Source organism: Bos mutus, chromosome X (assembly GCF_027580195.1).
Source record: "Bos mutus isolate GX-2022 chromosome X, NWIPB_WYAK_1.1, whole genome shotgun sequence".
Taxonomy (NCBI): domain Eukaryota; kingdom Metazoa; phylum Chordata; class Mammalia; order Artiodactyla; family Bovidae; genus Bos; species Bos mutus.
The window spans coordinates 70,273,335-70,298,145 of NC_091646.1; the positions used below are offsets into that span (position 1 = coordinate 70,273,335).

At 39.8% G+C, this 24,811-nt stretch overlaps 1 protein-coding gene and 1 non-coding gene across 15 annotated transcripts in view; both read right to left on the minus strand.

Moving 5' to 3' along the window:
• TAF1 (TATA-box binding protein associated factor 1) overlaps nucleotides 1-24,045 on the minus strand; it is a 114,360-nt gene extending 90,315 nt beyond the window's left edge. For 6 of the 14 annotated variants that reach the window (XR_011463277.1, XR_011463276.1, XM_070366125.1 and 3 more), the window contains exons 1-23: nucleotides 23,827-24,045; nucleotides 22,693-22,807; nucleotides 22,437-22,553; nucleotides 17,963-18,082; nucleotides 16,615-16,856; nucleotides 16,003-16,221; nucleotides 15,399-15,629; nucleotides 14,840-15,047; nucleotides 13,471-13,647; nucleotides 12,984-13,111; nucleotides 12,779-12,886; nucleotides 12,487-12,660; nucleotides 11,568-11,741; nucleotides 11,231-11,335; nucleotides 9,516-9,716; nucleotides 9,205-9,346; nucleotides 8,703-8,833; nucleotides 7,949-8,029; nucleotides 3,702-3,851; nucleotides 3,407-3,526; nucleotides 2,710-2,885; nucleotides 1,752-1,930; nucleotides 73-286 (exon numbers count right to left, since the gene is read on the minus strand). Coding sequence is in view for 12 of the 14 variants with exons in the window: in XM_070366125.1 (XP_070222226.1) it covers nucleotides 73-286; nucleotides 1,752-1,930; nucleotides 2,710-2,885; nucleotides 3,407-3,526; nucleotides 3,702-3,851; nucleotides 7,949-8,029; nucleotides 8,703-8,833; nucleotides 9,205-9,346; nucleotides 9,516-9,716; nucleotides 11,231-11,335; nucleotides 11,568-11,741; nucleotides 12,487-12,660; nucleotides 12,779-12,886; nucleotides 12,984-13,111; nucleotides 13,471-13,647; nucleotides 14,840-15,047; nucleotides 15,399-15,629; nucleotides 16,003-16,221; nucleotides 16,615-16,856; nucleotides 17,963-18,082; nucleotides 22,437-22,553; nucleotides 22,693-22,807; nucleotides 23,827-23,946 (3,632 nt within the window). In the remaining 2 variants the exon portion in view is untranslated. The remainder of the gene's footprint in view (nucleotides 1-72; nucleotides 287-1,751; nucleotides 1,931-2,709; nucleotides 2,886-3,406; nucleotides 3,527-3,701; nucleotides 3,852-7,948; nucleotides 8,030-8,702; nucleotides 8,834-9,204; nucleotides 9,347-9,515; nucleotides 9,717-11,230; nucleotides 11,336-11,567; nucleotides 11,742-12,486; nucleotides 12,661-12,778; nucleotides 12,887-12,983; nucleotides 13,112-13,470; nucleotides 13,648-14,839; nucleotides 15,048-15,398; nucleotides 15,630-16,002; nucleotides 16,222-16,614; nucleotides 16,857-17,962; nucleotides 18,083-22,436; nucleotides 22,554-22,692; nucleotides 22,808-23,826) is intronic. The other 8 variants (XM_070366120.1, XM_070366124.1, XM_070366129.1 and 5 more) reach the window with 4 other exon arrangements.
• Nucleotides 6,190-6,261, minus strand: TRNAS-GGA (transfer RNA serine (anticodon GGA)). Its single transcript has one exon. It is a non-coding gene; the product is annotated as a tRNA-Ser (tRNA).
• Nucleotides 24,046-24,811: the final 766 nt, after the last annotated feature.

Below are 24,811 nucleotides of genomic sequence, written 5' to 3' on the forward strand. Positions count from 1 at the left end.
TATCCATCCTCACCCACTTCCCCATCATTATCATTCTCCTTATCACACTGGCAAGTGGGGAGTCAAACTCACATGAATTCCTCGTCTTTTGTGGTCCGTATGCGCACATAGGCATCAATGACAGCTGGCTTTCGGACCGTCTCACAGCGAACATATTCTTTCCCCTCCTCATCTCGAAACGTGCGATAAATCTTGAGACAACGGCCAGTGGCAGAAGAATTAAGGCTTGTCACAGAAGCAGTGTCATCATCTCTGTGATTGTTTCCTGATGCTGCTGAGCCTGCTGCTGCAAGGAGAAAAAGATTTCCACACAGTCCCCCTACCACCTAAATGGCTATTTTCTTAGGGTTGAGTGGAGACCCCAAAACTCAACATGCCACAGAACTATTGTTCTATAGAAAGCATCAAAGTCACCACCAGCCCCAAGGATACACTAGTTGTCCTTTCCTGACTTCATTTTATCACTGTCAATGTTCCCATTTTTATAAGTACAGAAAGTTCTGAGAGGATCTCAAAGAAACACGTTTGTCATATGGAGGACAGCAGAGCAATAGCTGTATTCTGATTTCTTTGAACCAATGCACAAAAGGAAAGTCCAAGTAGGAAGTACTTGATGATCACACTATAGAAAAGCACCCAAGCACTGGGGATGACGGGGGTGGGGGCTAGGGTGCGGCAAGCAGAAATGACACCACAGAAAAACTCCAGGGTCTTAAGGCCTAGAGTATGCTTCTCAAACTTTAATATGAATGAACAGGAATCATCTGAGGATCATGTTAAAATACAGATTCTAATTCAGTAGGTTTGGAGTGAAACCTGATACTGCATTTCTAACAAGCTTCCATATGATGTAGACATTGCTGGTCCAAGACCACATTCAAGGAAAGGCTTTATCATATTTTTACAAAGTAGTCAGAACAACCGAATCACACAAAGCTTTTACAAAGGGAAAACAAAGGAAAGACTACTGTGAGTGTAGTCATTTAAAGCGTTCATCTTCAGCCTTTATCCTCTCTCAGTATCTACATCCAAGTTCTCAATTGCCTGTTTGACATCTATACTGGGGAGTGTCATAAGGACCTCAAAATCCACATATTATACCTTTCCTTCTTAAACCTGCTTCTTTTTCTGAAATGTACTACCCTAATCAAGGGTACCACCATCTTTACAGCAAGCCAGAGTGAAACCTTAACTTTGATCTCTCTCCTTTTTTCATTCCCAATGACCACATCTCAAACCAGTTCAGGCCTTCATCATCCCCACCCTCAATTTATGCAATTTAGGGTTGGTGAGTTTAAACTCTTTTTAGAATCCAAGACTCCTCTGAGAATCTTCCAAAAGCCATGGATCTTCTCCTCAGAAAAAGTACACCTGTACAGACTTCTACATGTGATTTCAGAGGGTTCATGAACAACCCCCAAATTCATCCACGGATTTTGTATTAAAAACTCTTACCCTCTAGGATGAATGCCCAGAAAGCTCAAGTGATGTAGAGCACTGATAGCCCTGGTTTGGCCAGGCCTGATACAAACAAAGGCAGTGGCAGACTGGCAGCATCTCTTCAATTTGTGCCCCACAGACACACCTAGAGTCCAGTTTGCAGAATCTCTCTAATTCATCTATGGGCTTTTCTATACTCATGTCCTACTTCTCCTGCCTCCATCTTTATCTTAGTTATCAGTGAGCAGTTATTTACAATTTTTTGATCTTTCTTTTTTTTGTCTGTGTATCTGTAAAGTCACTACCCTTACCCAGTATCATCCTCTGTAGTTCCTTCCGTTCCTGCTCCTCCCGTTCACGTGACAGCTGAGAGCTGGTTTTCTTATTCTGCAACATGTTCTCTATGTTTTTTCCCATTTCCTCAAAGTCACTGTCTTCAGCTGAGCTGCTGTCTGTGTCAGTTGATAAGATTTCAGTTGATGATAAAACCCTAAAAAGACAAAATAATGTTAAATTAAAAAGGAGGGGAAACATAAGTTTTAAAAAAAGCTGAAAAAACAATTTTAGTTTAGGCAAGAGTAGGAAATTGAGAAATCAACCTTAAAAGAGAAATATTCAAAATCCACTAAAACATGGAACCCTGAACAGAAAAGCTCTACAAGTTTTCCTAGAAATTTAGTCAACGAGGCAAGTTCAAAATATGAAATAGTATAGCAACTCTTTCAGAATTCTTGGAAAAAGCCTGAGAAACAACAAATCAGCATAGTAGTCATTTTTTATAGGGCATTATCATCCTCTAAACACTAAGCCTCCAAAAAACTCCCACAATCCCCTATTACCACTGTAATGGCTGCCAGGCTCAAGCAGGCCACAAGATTTGCCATGGAACCTAGCACTTCTCGCCACTGAAAACCTCTGCCAGGCCTGGATGGGAGTGGAGTTTGGGGAAGAATGGATACATGTATATGTATGGCTGAGTCCTTTTGCTGTTCACCTGAAACTATCACAACATTGTTAATTAGCTATATCCCAATACAAAATTTAAAAAAGCAAAAAAACAGAACAAAAAAAAACAAAAAAACAAAAACTTTGCCTATTGTTTTGAAGGGAGTAGGTACCACAGCACTATCATGAATAGATATCACCTGAAATCTCAGATACCTGACCACCTAGTCACATTTTTAGGTGACCTTCTCTCCCCTACAAAATAATGTCTGAGATCCCCTCCCCTTTCCAGCTTAGATCTTCTGCAGTACTAAAACAACACACTTGTTCTGCAGGTCAAAGATGCGCTGACATTCCTCTTTGTAACGCTCTTGATGCTCAGCCACAGAAAACCTTGATCCACGGGCAAATTTACTCATGGGTCCCTCTCCAGAGCGGGCTTGTTCTGTTGACATTGTGCGTACTACATCGATCACTTCCCAGCGGGACAACTTCTTAATCTACGAGAGACACACACACAAATCATTTGGAGATTTAAAAGGAAAAAACCAGTGCACATGGTTAGAAATCATATATGAAACGAGTCGCCAGTCCAGGTTCGATGCATGATACTGGATGCTTGGGGCTGGTGCACTGGGACGACCCAGAGGGATGATATGGGGAGGAGGAGGGAGGAGGGTTCAGGATGGGGAACACATGTATACCTGTGGCGGATTCATTTTGATATATGGCAAAACCAATACAATATTGTAAAGTTATAAAATAAAAAAAAAAACTAACCATATCAGAAAAAAAAATAAAAATATAACTGAAGAGAAATCAGAAAGAAAAAAAAAAATCACCCAAAGCAGGTTAGACAGAAAGCTTTGAGAAAGCTAACTCCTGAAGAAGTCTCTAAGATTCAGTCTACCACAACCTAAATGACAAAATCCTCCAGATAGTTCTTAATATCTGCCTCTAAGCTTTCCCCTCTCTATAAAGAGCCCCAGGGAGCCTCTAAGTTTTTCTCTTCCATGCCCACCTCTTCCTCAGGCACACCAAATTTACGGAGAAGTTGCTTGGCATTTTTCAGTGAAAGGCGACGGAGGTCTGCGTCTGTTCCTGTCACTGTCTTCTTCACTGGCTGAGGCTCCTTATCATCCTACCTCAGAAACAAAACAAGAAAGAATCCTAGTAAGCTGAACTCTTTATAGTAGGCACCTAAGATATACTGTTAACATTTCCATGGCTTCCCAGATCCCCATCCATTCATCTCCATTCTTTAACCTCTATTTCTTCCTCCCCTGATTTTTCACCTTCCAGATATTCAGTCTCACCTTCTGCTGTGTTGGTTTGTTTGGAATCTTCACATAGGAGAATCCTTCACCACACCCTGTGGGATCTGCCACCCCAGTCACCTCCAGGAGACACTTGCCCTTCATGGCAGCAATGAAAGCCCGTGTGGTGTTCCAAGGAGCAGTGCGAACCTGAAGTATGAAAAAGATTCAGGGGGTGGTGAAAAACATTTGCTCTATGTCTAGCCACACTTAGAAGGTGGGGATAATAACAATAATGTACAATCTGATGCTTTCTTAAACTGTTCACAGAGATCAATAGCTACATAAAGCTGCCCAGGACACAGCCTGTTCTTTTCTATGGTACTTAAATCATGATAATAAGTAAGAGGCCAAAGTCTCAGTCAGTGTAAGTAGGAATATGTGGAAAAGTGGTACTGCCCTCTTCAGCTCCATATCACTTGGGTTTGACTGAGAGTTCTCAAAGACAGTGTTGTCCTCACCCTCATGATTTTCAAAGAGTTAAGTTAGACTGATGACCACATTTGATTGTCTAATTGCTCAAATACCTTCTTTAAAATGACCCATATACATACTTTCCCAATTAGATGATAAACATGCTCTACAAAGTACTGGCCCCAGTCTCAGTAGCAATAAACCAAAGTGTATTCCACCTCTGCCACAGGTTTGGTCAAAAAGACCTGTCCTCTCCTAGAACCCTAAATGGTGTTTATTGATCACATAAAATAAGCAGGCAATTAAGAAAAGGGGAATGTGCTTGTCTAAACAGACCAGAAAAGGTATATGTAATTAGCTTAGCTATAAAGTGGCCAATTCTCTATTCGAGATTCAATCTTGAAGGCCGTTCAAAAGAATCTTTCATTTCGGAAATTCTGACATCCACTCATTGTTCACTCCAACCTCAAAAGTACAGTACATACAACAATGATTCTTTACTCACTCTGCCTGACCTCACTGACAAGCATTCACTCATTTAACAAATATTTATTGAATATCTACACATCAAGCACTACTTTCTCAAGGGCCTAATGTCAGTGAGGGAGAGACAAATAAACCAACCAAATTCAATACTGCCATGATAGGAAAGTAAAAAGTGCTATATGTATACAAAGAAGGAAAGGATGGTGATCCAATCTGAATGAAGGGTGGGAGTGAGGGCAAGAGTCAGGGAAAGCTTCCAAAAGAATATAACTTGCAGATGAAGGTCAGATGATAGAGGAGGGGAGAGGAAAATATTCTAGGCAGAGGGAATAACAGTTGCAAAATCCTAGAAAGCAGCAGAAATAAATTTAGGGAACTGAATGAACTTTAGTATGTTTGGAGCTTAAGAGTATAAGATGGTCAGTGACAGATGAGAGGAGATGAGAGCTATATTACAAGACCAAAATCACACAGAGCCTTGTGAATCATGTTACGGATTACTTCCTAAAACAAATGAGGACCCATAGGAAGTCCTTGAGCAAGAGTGATATGATCAAACTTTTGTTTTAAAAGATCAATTAATTTTTTGACAAACGGTACTAGAATAACTGGACATTCATATGCAAAAAGATGAACCTTAATCTAAACATCTTGCACCCTAAACAAAAATTAACTCAAAATGGATCTAAACCTAAAATCTAAAACAATAAAACTTTTAGAAGAAAATAATAAATCTTTGCAACTTTGAATTAGATAAAATTTTTGACCTGACACAAAATCCGTAAGCATCAAAGGAGAAGGTTTACAAGTTAGACTTCTGCTCTTCATAAGACACTGCTAAGATAATTAAAAGACAAGCCTTAGATTGGGAGAAAATCTTTGTAAATCATATACCTGATAAAGGACTGGGACCCAGAATATATAAAGAACTCTCAAAATTCAAGAAGAAAACAAGTAACTAATTAAAAATAAGAATGGGCAAGAGATAAATAGATCCTCAACCAAAGAAGATTACTGGATGATAAGCACATAGAAAGATGCTCAACATCTTTAGCTATTTGGGAATGCAAATTAAAACTGCAATGACACACCCACTATAGTTGGGCAATAATATAATAAATGGAAAATAACAAGTGTCGACAAGGATGTGGAAAAACTGGAATGCTCATACACTGCTAGTAGGAATGTAAATGGTGTAGCCACTGTGGAAAAGTCTGGTAGTTCCTCCAAAGGTAAAACAGAGCTACCATACAATCCAGCAATTCCACTTCTAAATATTTACCCAAGGAAAGAAAAAAGAAACATATGTCCATATAAAGATTTATACATGGATATTCATAGGAGTTTTATTCACAATAGCCAAAATCTGGGAACAACCAAAATGTCCTTCAACAGGTGATTAACAAACTGTGGTACATCCATACTATGCAATATTATACAGCAATAAGAGTGAAAGTGAAAGTGAAGTCGCTCAGTCGTGTCCGGCTCTTTGCGACCCCATGGATTGTAGCCTACCAGGCTCCTCCCTCCATGGGATTCTTCAGGCAAGAGTACTGGAGTGGGTTGCCATTTCCTTCTCCAGGGGATCTTCCCAATCCAGGGATCGAACCCGGGCCTCCTGCATTCCAGGCAGACGCTTTAACCTCTGAGCCACCAGGGAAGCCCAGCTTTAATACACACAACCACCTGGATGAATCTCAGCATAATTAGAGTGAAGAACACAGACAAGAAAGAATGTACACTTTTAACAAATGGTACTGGGAAAACAGAATACTCACACACAAAATAATAAAGATGAACCTTTACACCATATACAAAAATTAATTCAAAATGAGTCAAAGACTGAAATGTAAGAACTAAAAATGTAAAACTCTTAGAAGAAGAAAAAAAAACAGAGAAAAAGCTTCCTGACGCTGGATTTGGCAGTGATTTCTTAGATGTGGAACCAAGAGCATAGGGACAAAAGTAAAATTAGGTAAACTGGACTAGACTACATCAAAATGTAAAATTTCTCTGCATCAAAGCACATGACAAAGTGAAAGGCAACCTACACAATGAGAGAAAATATTTGTATAACATACACCTGAAAAGATGTTAACATCTAGAATATGTAACTCCTACAACTAACTCAATCACAAAAACCAAACAACCCAATTCAAAAATGAGCAAAGGACTTGAATACACATTTCTCAAAATAAGACATACAAACTGCCAACAAGCACATGAAAAGATTCTATCAGGGAAATGCAAATTGAAACACCACCAAGATACTACCTCACACCCATTGAGATGAGTACTTTTCAAAAAAAACAATAAATAACAAATGCTGCTTAAAGTGTGAGAAAACTGGAACCCTTATACATCATTGACAAGATGTAAAACAGTGCAGATGCTTTGGAAAACATTATGGAGGCTCCTCGAAACACTGAAAATAGAACCACCATATGATCCAGTAATTCCATTTCTGGGTAGATATGCAAAAGAATTGAAAGCAGGGTCTTGAAGAGATATTTGCATGCCCTTGTTCACAGCAGCACTATTTACAACAGCCAAGATGTGGAAATAATACAAATGTCCATCAACGGACAAATGGATAACCAAAACAATATTCCATGGTTTGTGTGTGTGTACATATATACCAGAGAATATTACTCAGCGTAAAAGAGGAAAGAAATTCTGATATATGCTACAACATGAATGAGTATTAAGAATATTATGCCAAATGAAATAAATCAGTGACATAAAAACAAATACTGTATGATTCCACTTAGGCGAAGTACCTAGAGTAGTAAAATTCATAGGGACAGAAAGTAGAATGGTGGTTGCAGGGGGTTGGGGGAGGGAAAAAGGGGGAATTACTATTTAATGAGTAATCAAGTTTCAGTTTTGCAAGATGAAAAGAGTTCTGGAAATTGGCTGAATAGTGTGAATGTACTTTAACACCATTGACTACACACATAAAGGTTTGATGATAAATTTTATGTTACGTGTATTTTACCACAATTAAAAAAAGAATACATAATATAACTGTATGATTCCATTTATCTAAAACACTAAAAAATACAAACTAATCTGTGACAGAAAGCAGATCAATGGGTGTCAGGGGACAGGGAGAGTTAGAGAGAAAGGAGGAGAGGGGAGAAAGGGATTTTAAAGAGGCACAAACTTGTGGAGGTGACAGATACACTCATTATCTTGTCATGACAATTTCACAGGTATAAACATGCATCAAAACGCACCAAATAGTACCCTTTAAACATGTGCCATTTACTGTATGTCAATCATCTCAATAAGCCTGTTTTTTTTTAAGGATAAATGGGATGTACTAATAAAGATTAAAATCTCACCTCATCATCAATCTTCATCTGGAAATCTTCCTCATTTTCCTCTTCTGGAGCAAAAAAGGATTTCTCACCATAGCCAGCATCCTGGAAGAGGACAAATCCGTGTGTAAGTCAATCGATAAATTGGAAAATGCAAAGCACAAGTTTCACCAAATACCAAGCACAGAACACCAATGCACAGTTTTGCATAGAGAATGGAGTCTGTAAAGTCTTAGGTATACCTATCACCACCCTACACCCTTAAGCTAACATATGTGGATAGTTCGGGCCCATGAGGAAGCTGAATAGAGATGCTCATTAACTCAGTGGGACACAACTGTGCTGTCCCACCCCAGCTAGATCTTTCCTATTTTGGCCTAATAAGGACATTATCCTTCTCCAAACCACATGTCCAGCACCATCAGCATCTCTGCCCACCTGGAAGGCTATGGAAAACAACTAAGAAGCACTTTCCTTGCTTATACACCTGTCTTACAAAGAATAGAGATTAAAGCCATCACCCAAATGAATGAGCAACCATTTTCAAAGCAAAACAATATTCCCCAAGTCCCTCACTAAGCCTTCCCACTGGTATTTATCTACAATGTAGTTTACCCCAGAACTGGTATTCATGAAGTACCTTATACAGTTTGACTTTTGAAATAATTAGTAATAATCTAGTATGCATCATTCCTAAGCTAGTGAGGAAAGTTCTTCACCCTCATCTCTCTGAAAAACACCCACAGGCATAGGTGGTGCCTAAAAGGAAAGTGTTCACCTTCAGTCGCTGCTCTGCAGCTATCATGCTGTAATAAGCACAGCATTGCTCTGGAGACACCATAGCCCTGATCTCCTCTTCAGTTGGTAAACGAAAATCAGACTTCAGAACCCACCAGTTTGAATCCATGCCTAGAACAGATAAGAGAAAATGAGACCATTCGGAACTCCAAAGGCCCTTTCATTGCCATTAACAGGGATACCAAACCAAGACTGAACCAGGCAATGTCCCAGAAGGTATCAGGCTTAGCCAGTTTGAATGTCTGGCCAAGAAAAGTCCTGCTGCTAGGTTTCCTACATCTAAGACATCAACAATCAAACTGAATTTCCTGACTGGCAAAATTAAATTACCAATCAGAGCCTCCATAATCAGAAGATTTGCTACCTCCTTTTGATGACTTCAATTTTTTTTCTATTTTATTAGTTGTATGCTTATCCTTTAACTGGAAGCCTTAATCCTTTCTTGGAAAGAGGCAGAGAAACATAATCAGTCAACTGAGGACCTGTGCGTTTGAAGTCAGCGCAGAGCTTTAGCCTCTTCCGAATGCTGCTTTCTGAGTGAGAAGGAAAGGCTTTTTTTATATCTTCCATTCGGATCCGTCGTGGGCGATCTTTACTCTTCCAGAACAGGCGATAAATAAAAACCTGCTCAACATACCAAATTTTTTTTATTTGGCAAAATAAGGATAAAATTCCTCACCAGGGTCCCTTCCCCTGCTAAGCCCATAATATGTTTTATCTTCCCTGATATGACCCCAAATCCAAATATCCTTTTATGTACATCCAGACCCCCTCCGTATCCTCTCATTCTTACCTGGAGAAAGTCTCGAATATGAGTATTGGCCCTTTTGGAGTTGGGCCCAGGAACTTCAAACAAAGGGCACTGCTGGCCAACCACAAAAATATCCACTAATTCCCGAATATAGTAACCTTGTCTTGTGCGAATAATAAGGAAGTCAGTTTCTGGCATCTTATGAAGATAAATTGGAGCACGAAAAAGGTTGTTCTCAAATGCCTAACAAAAATAAAAACACAAAAGTAATATAAGAGAAGCCCTGGAAATTTAGTAAACTCATGAGAATGGAAAATCAAGCTTGGTGGCTCTCCATCCCCATTATGCCATCTAAGGTCTATTGAGTAACATAAATTAAAATATGGAATATCAAATGGGATTAGACAGATAATTTTTTACCCATTGGTCACCTTTAAGAGTCAGTAGTGGGGAAACTATAGGATTTGACACTATAGATGACACTGGCTGTGCTAGCTCACTGTATGATGTCAGATAAGTTACTTAATATCTATGAGCTCAATTTTCCTCATCTACAAAATGGAGATACTTAAAACTCCTATACTCACAGGATTACTATGAAGATTACATCTGAAAATCACTTTATAATCTAAAAAGTACCATACTGCTTATCTTAGATCCCAGCAGAGCCCCTGACATAATATGTGAAATCAAAACATTTGTTAAGTAAATTAATTTAAAAAACAACTAATGAATTAGAAACTATGCTTAAAAAAGACAAACTAAAGATGCAGGACAGAAACATTTGAGCTTGTTTAAGTGGCAGCCGGATGAGGATCAAACTGTCATTAAGAACCTGTCGTTAAGATTCTAAAGAAAGACTTCTCAAAAAAATACGAAAAGTAGACAGAAAGAGGGAGGATCCAATACGTAGGTGTGGAAAGAAAATTCTAAATGTGGAAAAAGAGTCACAGGGGAAGATGAAAAAGGATATCTGAGAGACTACAAAAGTAGCCACAAAAGGGTAGGAACTGGTAGAAAACTTCCACAGAAAGTTATAGGGACAGGAACTCTAGCAACAGTATGAAGGTGATACTCAAAATCTGGTGGAAATGGACTATAGATGCAAAGGATTAAAAAAAATGTGCTTTGTAGATGCTTTAAGAGAATAAGCAATAGAAACAATGGGATAAACTAGGTATAAGAACAGTTAAATTGGTTAAGATTGCCAAGGGAAATAAACTGGGGAGGGGGTGAGGGGGAAACAAGGTAGTAGAGTGCTAAAGATTTCCTCACATCATTCGTGGACCTCTATACCTTCCCTTAACAAAGTATGTAAAAGCTAGGTTACCAGAAGGCATTTCTATACCCATCAGAACAGAGAGGGGAAAAACCATTTCACTATAGCTGGGGTGTAGTTCAATACTCAAAACACACCAATCTTACACATACAAATTAAACATTCATAAATTAACTATAGTAAATTATTAATCCAGTTGACTTCCCTATGCTACCCAGATGTTTTTGGACTTCTTACCACCATGTATTTCCAAAAGACTATTTAAAATTTAACTTATAGAATAACCTAATAAGGAGCCAGTTTTAATAAAAAGATGCAAAAACAGATTTTTGGATTATAATAATTTTTAGCTTTTATTGTTCTTTCCCATACTTTAGTTAAACAGTGTCTCAATCAAACAGAATTGGTTCTTTCTGGGCTGACTAGCTCATCTGTCAATTTCCTTAGGAAAAAGTTATAGCAGGAAATAATTCCTCACCTGCAGCAATTGTCCAGGATGGAGTGAGCCTAGAAAAGGAGATGTATGGCAGTAAACAGTTTCTCCATATTTACAATCTGGGGCTCCAGGATCTTTTCCGGGTTTCTATAAGGAATGCAACAGACCCAGTTACTATCCCAGAACATAATCAATAAGCCTAAATAAAACATTCCATGAGCATAGCATTCTACTAATACTACTAACTGCAAAACAGATACCATTCCTTTCTCCCAATAAATTTCTAGTATTAAAAAAATATATGTATGTTCACATATGGCTGCTGAATATTTAACTACAATTATTTATTAACAACAAAGATTTTTCTGAGAAGACTCACCCGCTTATAGTAGTTTTTTATCTTGGTTGCCATGCCAACTTGCATCATTAATGGTCCGTTTTCCTCACTATATTCTGCAAGAATAAGATCTCCATCTTTGCCTGTGAGGTCCTGAGGTGTGCGCATGAAAAACATCTCTCCACCACCTGAAGCTTGCCTCTCTTGTTCTCTCATCTGCCGAGAACAAGGAGAATACAGTACAGCTACTGACAGGACAATAATTACATACAGTGATATTGTTCACTGAGACATCAAAAACTTTACTTGCTTTTTTTTCCTATTTTATTGCAAAAATGTTTATGCATAAAGTCAAAACTATGAACACTTATTATCCCACCACTTATATATTACTTTATATTTTACCATATTTGTTTTAGCTATAACTATCAATAGATTTTGCTGAAACCTTTTTCCTTTTTTTCTTTTTGGCTAAGCTGGGTCTTGGTTGCTGTACACAGGCTTTCTCTAGCTACAGTGAGTGGGGACTACTCCTTCACTGTGGTGTGTGGGCTTCTCATTGTGGGTGACTTCTCTTGTTGCAGAACACTGGCCCTAGAACATGCAGGCTTCAGTAGTTGTGCACAGGCTTAGCAACTCTGTGGGATATGGTATCTTTCCAGACCAGGGATTCAACCCATGTCCCCTGCATTGGCAGGTGGATTCTTAACTACTGGACCATCAGGGTAGTCCATGAACCATTTTTTAAAGTTGAAGTTATCATGACATTTTACTTTATTTTCACATGCCATGCATCTCCCAAGAATAAGGACATTCTCCTAAATAACCACAATAATATTTTATCACTTCTAAGAAAATAGACGATTTCCTAAAAGCATCTAATATCCAGTCCATCTCCCCCATTTGTATTCCAATGCCTTTTATAGCTCTTTTTTTTTTCCTAACCAAGATTCAATCATACCTTTGCCTTCTTTTTGATGTGCTTTAGCAAGGGCTGGACTGAGTGGGGACCTGGCTGAGATAGTGCCCCAAAAGAGTACTTCTTCAGAGGTGGGCGATGGAACTGCCGGAGTTTGATGGGCCCCATGTGGGTAGGAAAGAAGGGCTGCCGTAATTCCACAGCAGGAATTGAATGCTAAGATAGAAATATAAGGGTTCAAATTGAACTCCAGTCAAAGAAAGATTTACTCATGTCTACACCAAAACAAAGGAGTGGTTCACATTCACCACAGAAAAAAAAACACTACTTTTACCTGAATAATATTTCCTCCAAAGGTGCCTCGAAGACCCTGTTGCTTAGGGTAGTAATATTCATCATTGGAGAGATTCCATGGATCTTTCACTTCTGGTTGAGACATGTTCTAATGACAGGTTATCAAATAAACCTTAGTCAGACTACCCTTCTTCATTACCTTTCTTTGTTCTTCTAAACACCAAATCCCTTTTCCCTTCACAGACCTGCTGTGGTTCCTCCTTGATGACTCCTGTTTTCCCTAACAGAATTCGACTCTTCTTCAGAGATGATTCCTTCTTACTCTCCTTGGAGGGAGAGTTAGAAGTAGCCTCTTCCTTCTCATCTGGAATTTCTAAGGAGGAAACAAGTCACCCTGGAGTTGTTATCCCTGAAGATTCAACTTTCCTACTGACACCTTTGCAATTCCTAACCAGATTTTCATCTCCCCCAAGACCACTTCTAGTCCAACCAATCAAACTATACTCCTGACATCTCCAAGGTACTACTTTCCAACATTTCTACATTATGAGTTTTCCCTAAAACAATACACAATATTAGAAACTGAGAGCCACAACTTTGCTGTCTCAAACTGCTATCTAGAAGCTTCCAGTCTTGACCTTCCCAACCCTTCTGATTTCCTCTTGCCCGCTGACATTAGGACAGCAAGCTATCAGTTATGGGGAAGGAACACTGACCCAGCCAGTACCATACCCAAAATGAGGTTCTCATCATTGGGATCAAGTGTCAAAATAGGAGGCTCCAAGAACCGGGGCATGGCCTGAGCATCCCAAATGATATTGTCCTCCCAACGTCCATATACCAGCTCCTCATTGTCAATGGGAAAAATGGAGTACCAAGGCTTGTCATCATCCAGCGTTGCTGCAAAACCTAGTCAAAACAGGAGGAAAGAATAAACAAAACATTTCATGCTCCCTTCAATTCTAGCAAAGGGAAAAGGAGTAAACGCTAGTAGTTACTCATGTAGCTACTGAAAAAGAACCTATTGGAAACAATGTATTTCTCACTGTTAAAAAATGTTGCAGACAACAAATGTTCACTGCAGTATTTTTTATAATAGTCAAAATTTAAACAACCAAATATTTAACATAGGACTGATTAAACAAATTATGGTAATAATACGATAAGATATGCTAACAATAAATGTAACAAAGTATATTTAAAATACAATAGTAACTAAAAATTATGAAGATATCCATATATGACTACTATGTAACCAATAGTGTTTCTAGATAGAATGGAAGGAAAAAGAAAAAAATTATTTGTTATATTTAAAAAATAAGACATTTTTTGGTTTTCACTGAATTACAAAAGAAATCCAGATTAAGACAAGAAAATTTGGAAAAGACAGAAAAGATATAAAGAAAACTGCACAGCTATCTGTGATCTTACAAACTAGAAAGAACCACTGTGAATCTCATGGTATTTTCCCTTTCAGGAAATTTTCTGTTTATATAGTGTGCATATCTAGGCTTTTTTTTTCCATTTAAAATGAGTTTCCCATGTCATTAAACATTTTTATGAAGAATTTTAAATGACATAAAATAACATTAAGTAAAAAGCACAACACATAGAACTGTACCTCTAGGAATAAGCTCAGCTACATACACATACAGGATAGAACACTGAAAGCATAGTACACCAAAAAGGTAGAGCTGATAGTCTCTAGAATTACCAGTTATTTTTGATACTGCATTGTATTTTCAAAGTTTTCTACATTAAGCATAGCATACCTTTTTTTGTGTGTGCATGTGTATTTAAGGAGGGAAAAAGCAAATTCTAGAATGATAAAGGGGCCTTTGGAAACAAAAGTAGACTATAAAGATAAAAGCATTATTATATCTCAGAAATATTTTTAACTTTAAAGTACTTTTCACATTTTTTTAATGAGAAATCAGAGTCCATCCTAGCTCATTAACAGTGTAAAAAAACTACGGACTAGAATCAGGGCTCAGATCTAAAACATTTCACTGTCCCTCGGCAGCAAAGATCACAGCTAAGCTTACTTAAGATGACTGAGGTGAAGGGCAGGGTGCTGGACACAGTGGGCACATATGCAAACCTTGTTGAACATTGTAAGCCATGGCATTCCTAGTCATGCTGGAAGGAAGCCAGCCTGCCAGGCTAGCACGCTGTGGTTTTGTCCCTTTGTGTTTAACATCCTCCCCATCCCAGATGATATCATCTTCCCAATGCAGCTGTGTCACCATCAGGAAGTTTTCATCAGCCAGAAGATCGGTGCCACTGCTTTCCTCAGGTATCCTGTATTCCTACAGAAGTAGGGGAAGAACAACAAATCCCTGAATGGTCACTGGTCAGAGTTCCCATTTCAAATCCCACAGCAGATAAATCAGATACATCAAATGTGGTCCTGACTTGAGAGACACACACCTGATAATGAAGGAATACCTGCCTCCTCCCACTCCTAGTCTGGCACAACACTCATTTCACAAACAAGAATCCTTGCAATAGGGCCAAGTTGCCAGGGCGATATACCACACCAAACAAAAGGTTTCGACACCTCAATCTCCCACCAAAGAAACCCTACTCAGTGTCTCCCCAATTGAAAAGTAAAGTAATACTGATAGGGCTCTGGGCACAGTGATTCCTTTCTTACATACCGTGTTGCTTACATCCGCCATTCTACATTTCATCACAGGTTCCTGTTCCATCTTTCTTAGTTTGAAGCCATAGTCAAACCCACTGCCATCTTCAGGGACACCCAGCATATCATACCACAGTCGAGCAGGCCCATAACGCCACTCAGCCACTCTTGGTTTGGTGTCTGTCACTTTATCTGTATCTCCAGTTGACTGGGAAAACTTGGATTCCACAGGTGCCATCATTGTGATCTGTAACAGAACAAAGTAGAAGGGGAGGTAGACATCCTGATCCCAGATGCCCTAAGGCTATAGGGAGTTAATGGGCAGGAGGGGGAACTTAGAGAATCCATAAGGACTGAGGTTAAAATGCAAACAATGGAGGTGTATCATGTCACACTCTGCCTATCATTCAACTTTCCTATTCACCAGTATATCACCATCTGCCTGCCCAAAATACTTCTCTATTACAACAGGGAAGGGATAGCTACTGGGACTGAAATCATGACTACTTAATGATAATAGGCACAGGACACTAAGGTGTTACTTTCAATTTAGACCTAAGCTAGGAAGAACTCATTTGTTGCCCTCCTGGGTCTTAATTCCAGATCTCTATTTTGCCTACTTCATCATCAGAGAGACACTGCTCTGGAGGTGGTGGTGGGGCATAGTCATAGTTCCACAAAGATTTCTGGTTGACTTCTGATTCTACTGAGCACTCCGTCTCCTGGATCTGCTCTTCCTGTATCAGTTCACGGTGTTTCTTCTTCCTCTTTCTCCGAGCACTGCGCCAAACAGATGGGACATTCTTTCCTGGTCCAAAAAGACGTAGGAAGCGTAACACCTAGAACACAAAACATGTTTCTATGTAAGAGACCCAATGTCAGATAAGACGACAGTAGCTCTGAGCTAGAACTCCTTTGAGAAGTCTACTCAACTGTGAGGGAGGGATCAAGAAATGCCGAACTCAGATTTACAACACCAACCAAGAAAGTAAAGTATTCCTTAATAATTTGGACTAGTTCTTTTAAGAGGGAAAGGACAATTCCTAATGAGAACTATATAAATCACATGTATTAATATGATCAAGGCATAAAACTTAAAAAAAGACCCAATACAATATCACTGAATAAGGAAACCTTTACTTTCTGCTCATTCTATATTCAATATCTCAACAAAACTCAGTATTTACAAGAGGGCAGTGGTTTGGAATGCAGGCATTCTCCACCAAAAGTACCTTCCCAGGACGAAATTCTGGGAAAAGTTCCGTGACACTCGGCAACAGCTTGGTGGCATCGTGCTGCATAATCCCAGCCAATGGTAGGGTCAGCTTTCCATCCTCAGATTCTGTCTGTGCTGCTTCCTGAGGTCCCATCTCAGATTCTGAGTCAGAGGAACTACTGAAGTCCACTTTCTCTGAGGCCAAAGAGGAAGGGGCAATGATGGAGGGCAAGATGATGCCTTCTCCATCTTCAGACACTGCAACAAGGAAGAGAAACCCCTTTGGCATGTAACTGTGAGCATATTTCCTCAAATTCAGCCAACACCCACTCTAGGCTTAAGCATGGCTCAATGGCAGGGGATACAGTTCTAAGCACCCAGATTACTAGGTATGCAACCCGGAAAACTCATTCCAACGCATTATCTCCCACCATCCACAACTCACCTTGTACCTGGTACCCTGGGGTTGTGATGAGAGAAAACAAACACTATTACTACATTTACTACTTTCTATATTAGGTTAAAGAAATGTGACCAATAGAAAAATTACATAACACTTTTAAACCAATCAGGCCTTTTCATGCCCGATTCAGGAACCCATAAACTGGAAACATTTAAGCCCACAGGGTAACCATGAAATTATTTAGCATAAAACAAGATCTAAGACACAAAGTTACCAAATGCTATTTAGCCTGCAGACTAAAAAGGAAAGGGCTTAAAACTCTACTAGGAGACATGTAGGTTGACATAAGCCTCAAAACACTAGAGATCAAAGACACTGCTCTTCCCCAACCTTCTAGCCTAGAACAGGATGACTTACCACAGTTGCAGACATAGGAATAGGTGAGATAAGTCCCTGACTTTGAAATCTCTGAATCTGACAGCTGGCTGTAAATGATTTATACCCATTCTAGGTACCTTCTCATTTAATCATTTTTTTAAAGAGAATCATCTAGACAGGTAGTTTCCAAATACCAGTACAGATCAGTTGCATCAGAAATTACTTGAGGAAATTCTGTGAAATCCCTGGGCTCTACCCCAGATCTTCTGGATCAGATAGATTCTCCAGGAGTGAGAGCCAGAAACCTGCAATTTTTTGAAGACTTGAGGTGCCTATGATGGGCAGTCAGATTTGAGAACCACATCAACCTAAACTACTTTTTCTTGAGCCCATGTTAAAATACTGTTGTCAAATGTTTTAAATTTTACCTTTAACACTGAAATTTTAAAATTGTATGAATTGCTTATAGAAGTTGTATCATTTCCTAGCGGCTTAATCTGAATAGCCCCCTATGAGCATGCCAAAAATCTGGACCAGAAATAGAACTTGCTCCTTAGATAAAAGTAAGTAAGTCTCTACTTACCACCAGCAATTGCATCCTGGTCCTTATCCTTTTTCACTGGTCCTGGAGGTGGAGGTGGAGGAGGCATCAACTTGCAATCAATGTCTTCACAATCAGCATCATAGTCATCCTCATCATAATCTAATAAAACCAAGAAAGTGAGTTCAATATCCAGAATGACACACAACAACCTTGAGCTCCTTTGTCACTCAATATTTTAAAGCATCATATGAAGAACTATGCAGATTCCTTGAGAACACACAAGAGGTACAGCTTCTGCCTTCAGAAAGAGATGACAATGTATCGCCAAATGCTGTAACACTATGTATATCTCATACAGGAATTTAGGGAGCCCCCAAGAACTGTTTATTAATAAAACCTCTGCTCTTTCTTCTGGTCAAACACTGTTTCTTTTCAACCTGCTCAACCTCATAATTAAATTTAACAATCTTCTTTCTCTGTCAGTTTAAAACTGGACTTTCTTCTCACCTTCCAAGTCTTTGACACTTTTTCTGTCTGACTTCTGTAGCCTGTTATTCCTTCCACTAACCTTCAACCACTGAATTCTTCATTCCCTTTCTCAAGAATCGTCTTTATCTAGACTAAATCCAAACCTCTATGTCTTGCCCTGACTTAGCCCCTCTACAATTGTACTGCATGTTCTGCTGCCTAAAGAGGTTTTCCATTCAGCTATTCAACAATTATACTTCACTATCACACTGAAATATCCTTCAACTCTTTTAAATTCCCTTTTGTTACTATCAATACCACCTCCATCCTCATTTTCCCAGCTTATGATTTTAGCCTCCTGTCTCCTTCATCAATCTCTTACACCCAACACATCTTTTCCAATAAATCATTAATAGCAGTCATTAGGCAACTTCTATTCATTGAGCTCCAGGTATTATGTGCCAGGTATTTTTAGTTATCTATAATCCTCCCAGTAACGCTACAAAGCAGAAATTATTCTGAGCTACAGAAGTTAAGTGACTTCCTTAGGGTCATATAATTTTAAGTGACAAAGTCAGAATTTAAGCCTAGTTTAACAACAGTGTCTTTCCAACACACTTTCTCACTTACCAAGTCCTACTGATGTTTTATCAGGAACTCTAAAGTCTGACCCTGCCTATCATTTTCCACAACTGTCACCCTACTCCAGACCTTGGTAACTTTTGGTAACTTTACATCTAGCTCACAAAAACAGTCTCTCAGTTAGTTGGCCTCTTTAACCTTTTCCTTTATTATTTTCGGCTGCACTGAGTGTGATGCTTTGTGTGGGCCTTCTCTAGTTGCAGCACACGGGCTTATCACTGTGGTAGCTTTTCTCATCCTGAAGCAGGCTCTAGGCATGCAGGCCCCAGAGAAAGACGGCTTCAATAGCTGTGGCATGTGGGCTTACTTGCCCCAAGGCATGTGGGATCTTAGTTCCCTGACTGGGGATCAAACCCATGTTCCCTGAATTGGCAGGTGGATTCTTCATTGCTGAACCACCAGGGAAGTCCCCCTCTACCCTTTTCCTAATCAAAATCCCAAAGCAACAAGTATCCATTTTCATTTTCATTTAGGAAGGGAAGACAAGCAACATTTAAGGAGCTCCTACCATGACACTGTTCTATGTAGGTGATTTCATACCATGTGATAATGAACTTAAATTCCCACCAAAGTCTTATTAATGAGGTAAATATTAACACACATAAGCAGACAAGAAAATTGAGGGATTATTACAGCATGAAACTCCAAGTAATGTGTACATAAAGGTGCTGTCTAACTGCTTCATGGGCGACTTCCCTGGTGGTACGGTGGTTAAGAAACCTGCCTTCCTAGATCAGAAGATTCAATATAGTGAAAATGAGTATACTACCCAAAGCAATCTATAGATTCAATGCAATCCCTATCAAGCTACCATTGGTATTTTTCACAGAACTAGATCAAATAATTTCACAATTTGAATGGAAATACAAAAAAACTCGAATAGCCAAAGCAATCTTGAGAAAGAAGAATGGAACTGGAGGAATCAACCTGCCTGACTTCAGCTCTGATTTTCAGGGAATGTTATAATTTTCAGATTTGGATTTGTTGTCATGGCTAGGGATAGTAAGGAAGAAGCTAGATACGGGGTTCTTAATTGGATTGTATGAATTGACTTCCTGGAAAAGGAGGACGCTATATTTGATAGTGTTGGTGCTCTGGAAGCTCATTTCCAAGTTATCTTGTCTTCTGAGGGTGCCTTCATCTATGCCCTTAGCTTCCTCCTTCCCTGGCATTGGCCCCTTCACACAGCTTGATTTACAAGGGTGTTTCTTTGGAATAATTAGAAGTAGGTATAAGGCATTCTAGAGGCTTCATGGAGGTGAATTTTGAAAGATAAGGTTTGACAGAGAGGAGCAGCAGGAGCAGCATGACATTTTGGTTTGGTAACATGGCTTCGTAAAGGTTTGGAGATAGAAATAAGTAGTATGAAGGTAATTGGCCAGCAGATTTTCTTTCTTTTTTTTTTTGGTATTTATTTTATTTATTTATTTTTAGCTGTATCAGGTCTTAGTTGTGGTGCATAGGCTTAGTTGCTCTGTGGCATGTGGGATCTTAGTTCCCTGACCAGGGCTTGAACCCACTTCCCTGCATTGAAAGGTGGATTCTATGGTGCATGGACTTATTTCTGGATTTTCTGTCCTGATCCATTGATCTATATTTTTATTTTTGTGCTGGTACCATACTATATTGATGACTGTAGCTCTGTAGTATATAGTCTGAAGTCAGGGAGTCTGATTTCTCCAGCTCCCTTTTTCTTTTTCAAGATTCCTTTAGCTATTCAGGGTCTTTAATGTCTCCATACAAATTGTGAGATTTGTTTAGCATTCGTTTATTTTGCCTTTTCCAAATGATAATAATATCCCTGAAAGTAAAGCTTGTATTTTCTGTTTTTCTAAGTTACTTCTTGTGTATACAGTGTAGTTTATCTCTTTATATAAGAAGCACCCAGGGACTTCCCTGGTGGTCCAGTGGCAAAGACTCTGTGCTCCCAATTTAGGGGGCCCAGGTTTGATCCCTGGTTAGGGAACTAGATCCTACGTGCTGCAACTAAATATCAACTAAAAATCTTGCATGCTTCAACAAAGACTGAAGATCTCAAGTGCTGCAACTAAGATCTGGCAGTCAAATAAGTAAATAAAAATAAATATATTAAAAAAAGAAGCACTCAAATCCATTAACTGACTCTGAAGAAACTTAAGTTCAGCTATTTACCAAGGTTTTACTTACATTTCTCCACAAGCTGAAATCTAATTCAAAGAAATGGATAATGAATAAACAATGAACAACTTCATACAAAAGTCCCAAGATGGTATAGGGCAGTGGAAAGAATGAACTATGACCAGAATGGAGCTCCTCAAAAATCAGAAAATGGATTTTATTATCTTTGTACAATACTATTTCAGTTTATAGTATATAATGGGTGCTCAATGTTTAATAAACTGAAATGTTTAATTAGTCAAGGCCTGCCACTAGCTAATTATAGAACTTTTAATAAAGTTTCACATTTTATTAAAGTTCTCTGAAGTTCAAGTCTATCTATGATGAGGTTAAGAATAAATAATCACTAAAACCCCTTCGAGCTCTAACATTCTGATTCTATAATGTAGCACCTTATACCAGGAAGGAAAACCAATGTTGTGAGCATGCATTAAGTGCACTGTGTTAACATACAGGTAGTGAGTGATCAACAGAAGCTGAACCAATAAATACATGTGCTCATTTATATATGAACTGGATACTTAATTTTTCTTGAATTCCTTGAGGGCAAAGACTGAGTTCAAATAGCATCTAAATTAGTACTGTGAACCCCACAGGAACTCAAATACCAGATGATAAGGAGGAAAGCATTATCATTCTTATTTGGCATTCACCAAGAATTTGGGACTAACCAGTATAAGGAATAAAAGCCTAAGTATAAAAATGCTGCCCCAGAACACAAAAAAGGATAGCAGCTACTTGGAACTGAGCTGACAAAGGGAGAGAAGCAAAGACATAAAAAGCAGGTACAATGACAGAAAGCTTGGATAAAAACAAACTGAACTACACAGCAAGAAAATGTACTAGGGGCTTCCCTGGTAGTCCAGTGGTTAAGAATCCATCTGCCAACCCAGGGGACTCAAGTTGAATCCCTGGTCTGGAAAGATTCCATATGCCTCAGAGCAACTAAGCCTGTGTGCCACAACTACTGAGCCCTTGCTCTAGAGCCCGTGAGCCACAATTATTGAGCCCATGCACCACAACTACTGAAGCCTGTGACTAGAGCCTGTGTTCTGCAACAGGAGAAGCCACCACAATGAGAAGCTGGTGCACCATAACTAAGAGTAGCCACTGTTGACCACAACCAAAGAAAGTATGCAGCAACGAAGATGCAGCACAGACAAAAAATAATAAATAAATAAATCTTTTTTGAAAAAAAAGAAAAAAAAGTACTAGAATGCTCTTATTGATGGCACTGACGAATCACCTGCATGGCAAAGAGGCTGCAAGCTCCCCATTGTCTGCTGGTATCTTCGGCTTTCATCTTCTGCTACCTCGTTGATGTCTGAATAGTCAACAGCATCTTCTGTACTCCTGACCCATCCTATAAATAAAAGTGGGGGGGTAGATCTAAATAAAGTGCCAGGAACTCTCACTCCCTTAGATAATTCCCACTGAAAAGTACATGTACAGTAAGTGGCTAGCTTCCTCCCCCACCATACTCCCCATGACCCAGACTTCACCTTCATCATTTACCAGGGCAGCATCAGTACCAGTCAATTCTTCATTTGCTGTGAGTTCAGTTATCAGGCTGCCCAGCCCCAAAGCCCCCAAGCCTGCCAAGTGCTTCTTACACTCCTGAAAAAGGGACAGCACCAGAGTCAAAAACAATAACTAAACCTAAGTTTCCCACACCACAAGGTTTACTTCCAGATCCACAACAAAGTTTAAACCCATATAAATGACTCCACAGCATGCTAAAAGAAGCATCACATTTGAGAACTGTGAAGTACATCTTCGACGTCCACATTGATCAGATATAACACATCATATTCAATTTCATCACCATCCTTTAAAGTAACGTAAGGAAAAATTATTCAAGGAACCACCACCAAGACTAAATTTAATAGCATATCAGTGAATAAAGTCTAAGAAAACAGGTAATTCCGACTAGAGAAAACAAATCAAGAACTTTATTGTTATCTTTACTGTGTGTTGCAGCGAAGGAGGAATACTGGTCAGTATTTTCTCCTTGAGAAAATGAACTTTAAATGAAGATAGGTTTAAGAGTCGACTGGGCACAGGAAACAATTTCATGAATGTCAGTGAATGGTGGAAAAACTATGTAAGCAAGTGTGCACTGGGACCAGAAGAGGCCTGCAATGGATGGTCTTAACACTGGCTGTTTTAAGAACTGGGGCCCGAACCACAGGATTTGGTGCCGGTCTGCCCTCTCGCTCTAGCTAATTAGAGCCATCTCCAGTCAGTGATGTCAAAAATGCAGACAGTTTCAAGAATCTCCAAGGTTCTCATAGCAACGATTTGAAAGTAATCTCAGTAGCTTAGGCTATTTTTCCGCCAAAGCCACCCATCTCAGCGCCACTTGGCTTACCGTTCACCTCTTGTCCCCACCCTCGCCCAGAACTGAGCCCCCTCACTCTCTTGCTAGTAGATTGTTACTACACAACCTACTAGCAAGGCAACCGCTTCTCTCTTCGCGTACGTTAAGTGCGCCCTCTCACTAAGGGAGGGCCACATCTTCCTCTCTTCTAGTTTCCTAAGCACTCTCAACTCTCCAAGCATCCTAAACTCTGCTCACGCCACCTTTTCCTCAGCCGATATACCCTCTAGCTCTATGCCCACGCCCACCCCCTCACATCGTCCAAGACGCTTTCTCCCTCCAACTGCCCGGCTCCATTGATGTTGCCGAAAAGGAAACCAGCTAAAGAAAATGGGCCGCCTCCAGCGGAATCTTCATCGCTATCCGTGTCTGACATGATGGCGGCGGCGGCAGCGCTGCCTCAGCGGCTACAGGAGGCTAAACGGCACTGTCTTGTCCCATAGCCCGGAAATAAAAACCATTCGCCCAGAAGTAATTCACTGAGTTCCTGGCTACGATAAGCTCCCACCGGAAGCCGAATAAGGAACCGGAAAGACCGCCCGTCCTATGAGAAAAGGAGAATTGGTAACACTACGTTACTAAGGGCTTTTGATTGGACAATACGCGATCAGGAGGCTGGATCTGTGAAAAACCGTTGGTCGAAGAGACTGTTTGGCCCCTCCCCCCTCTGCTAATCTGCGCAGGCGCTGTCTCAGTACCTTGGGGAAGAGCGACGGATCTTCCTCCAATCAGAAGGCGATTCGTGGATCACGTGACCCACTTCCTCGTTGCCACGGAAATGAGCGTTAGAACCGTTTCTTCGGTTCTGTGGGCTTCTGGGATGGCTCTAGTGGTAAAGAATGTTCTGACTGCAATGCAGAGACACAGGAAACGTGGGTTCGATCCCCGGGTTGGGAAGATTCCCTGGAGGAGGAAACGGTAACCCGCTCCAGTATACTTGCCTGGAATGAACAGAAGAGGCTGGCGGGATACAGCCCATAGAATTTGCAGAGTCGGGCACGACTGAGCACGCACGTTCACGTTCTTCCCGTCTGCTCTGTTGGCGCCTTTATTGCACCGTCCCAAAGAGAAACTGGCTGTGTATCGCACTGTGCCGAAGGCACTAGTGCAAGTTAGTTGTTTTGAATTGACATTCCCTTATAAAAATAGATTTCCTTCCCTCCTTTTTTGGAAAAAAAGATGGTAAGAGATGAGAAAAATGAACAGCCGAACCTTCACCTAGATTCACGATTTTAATATTT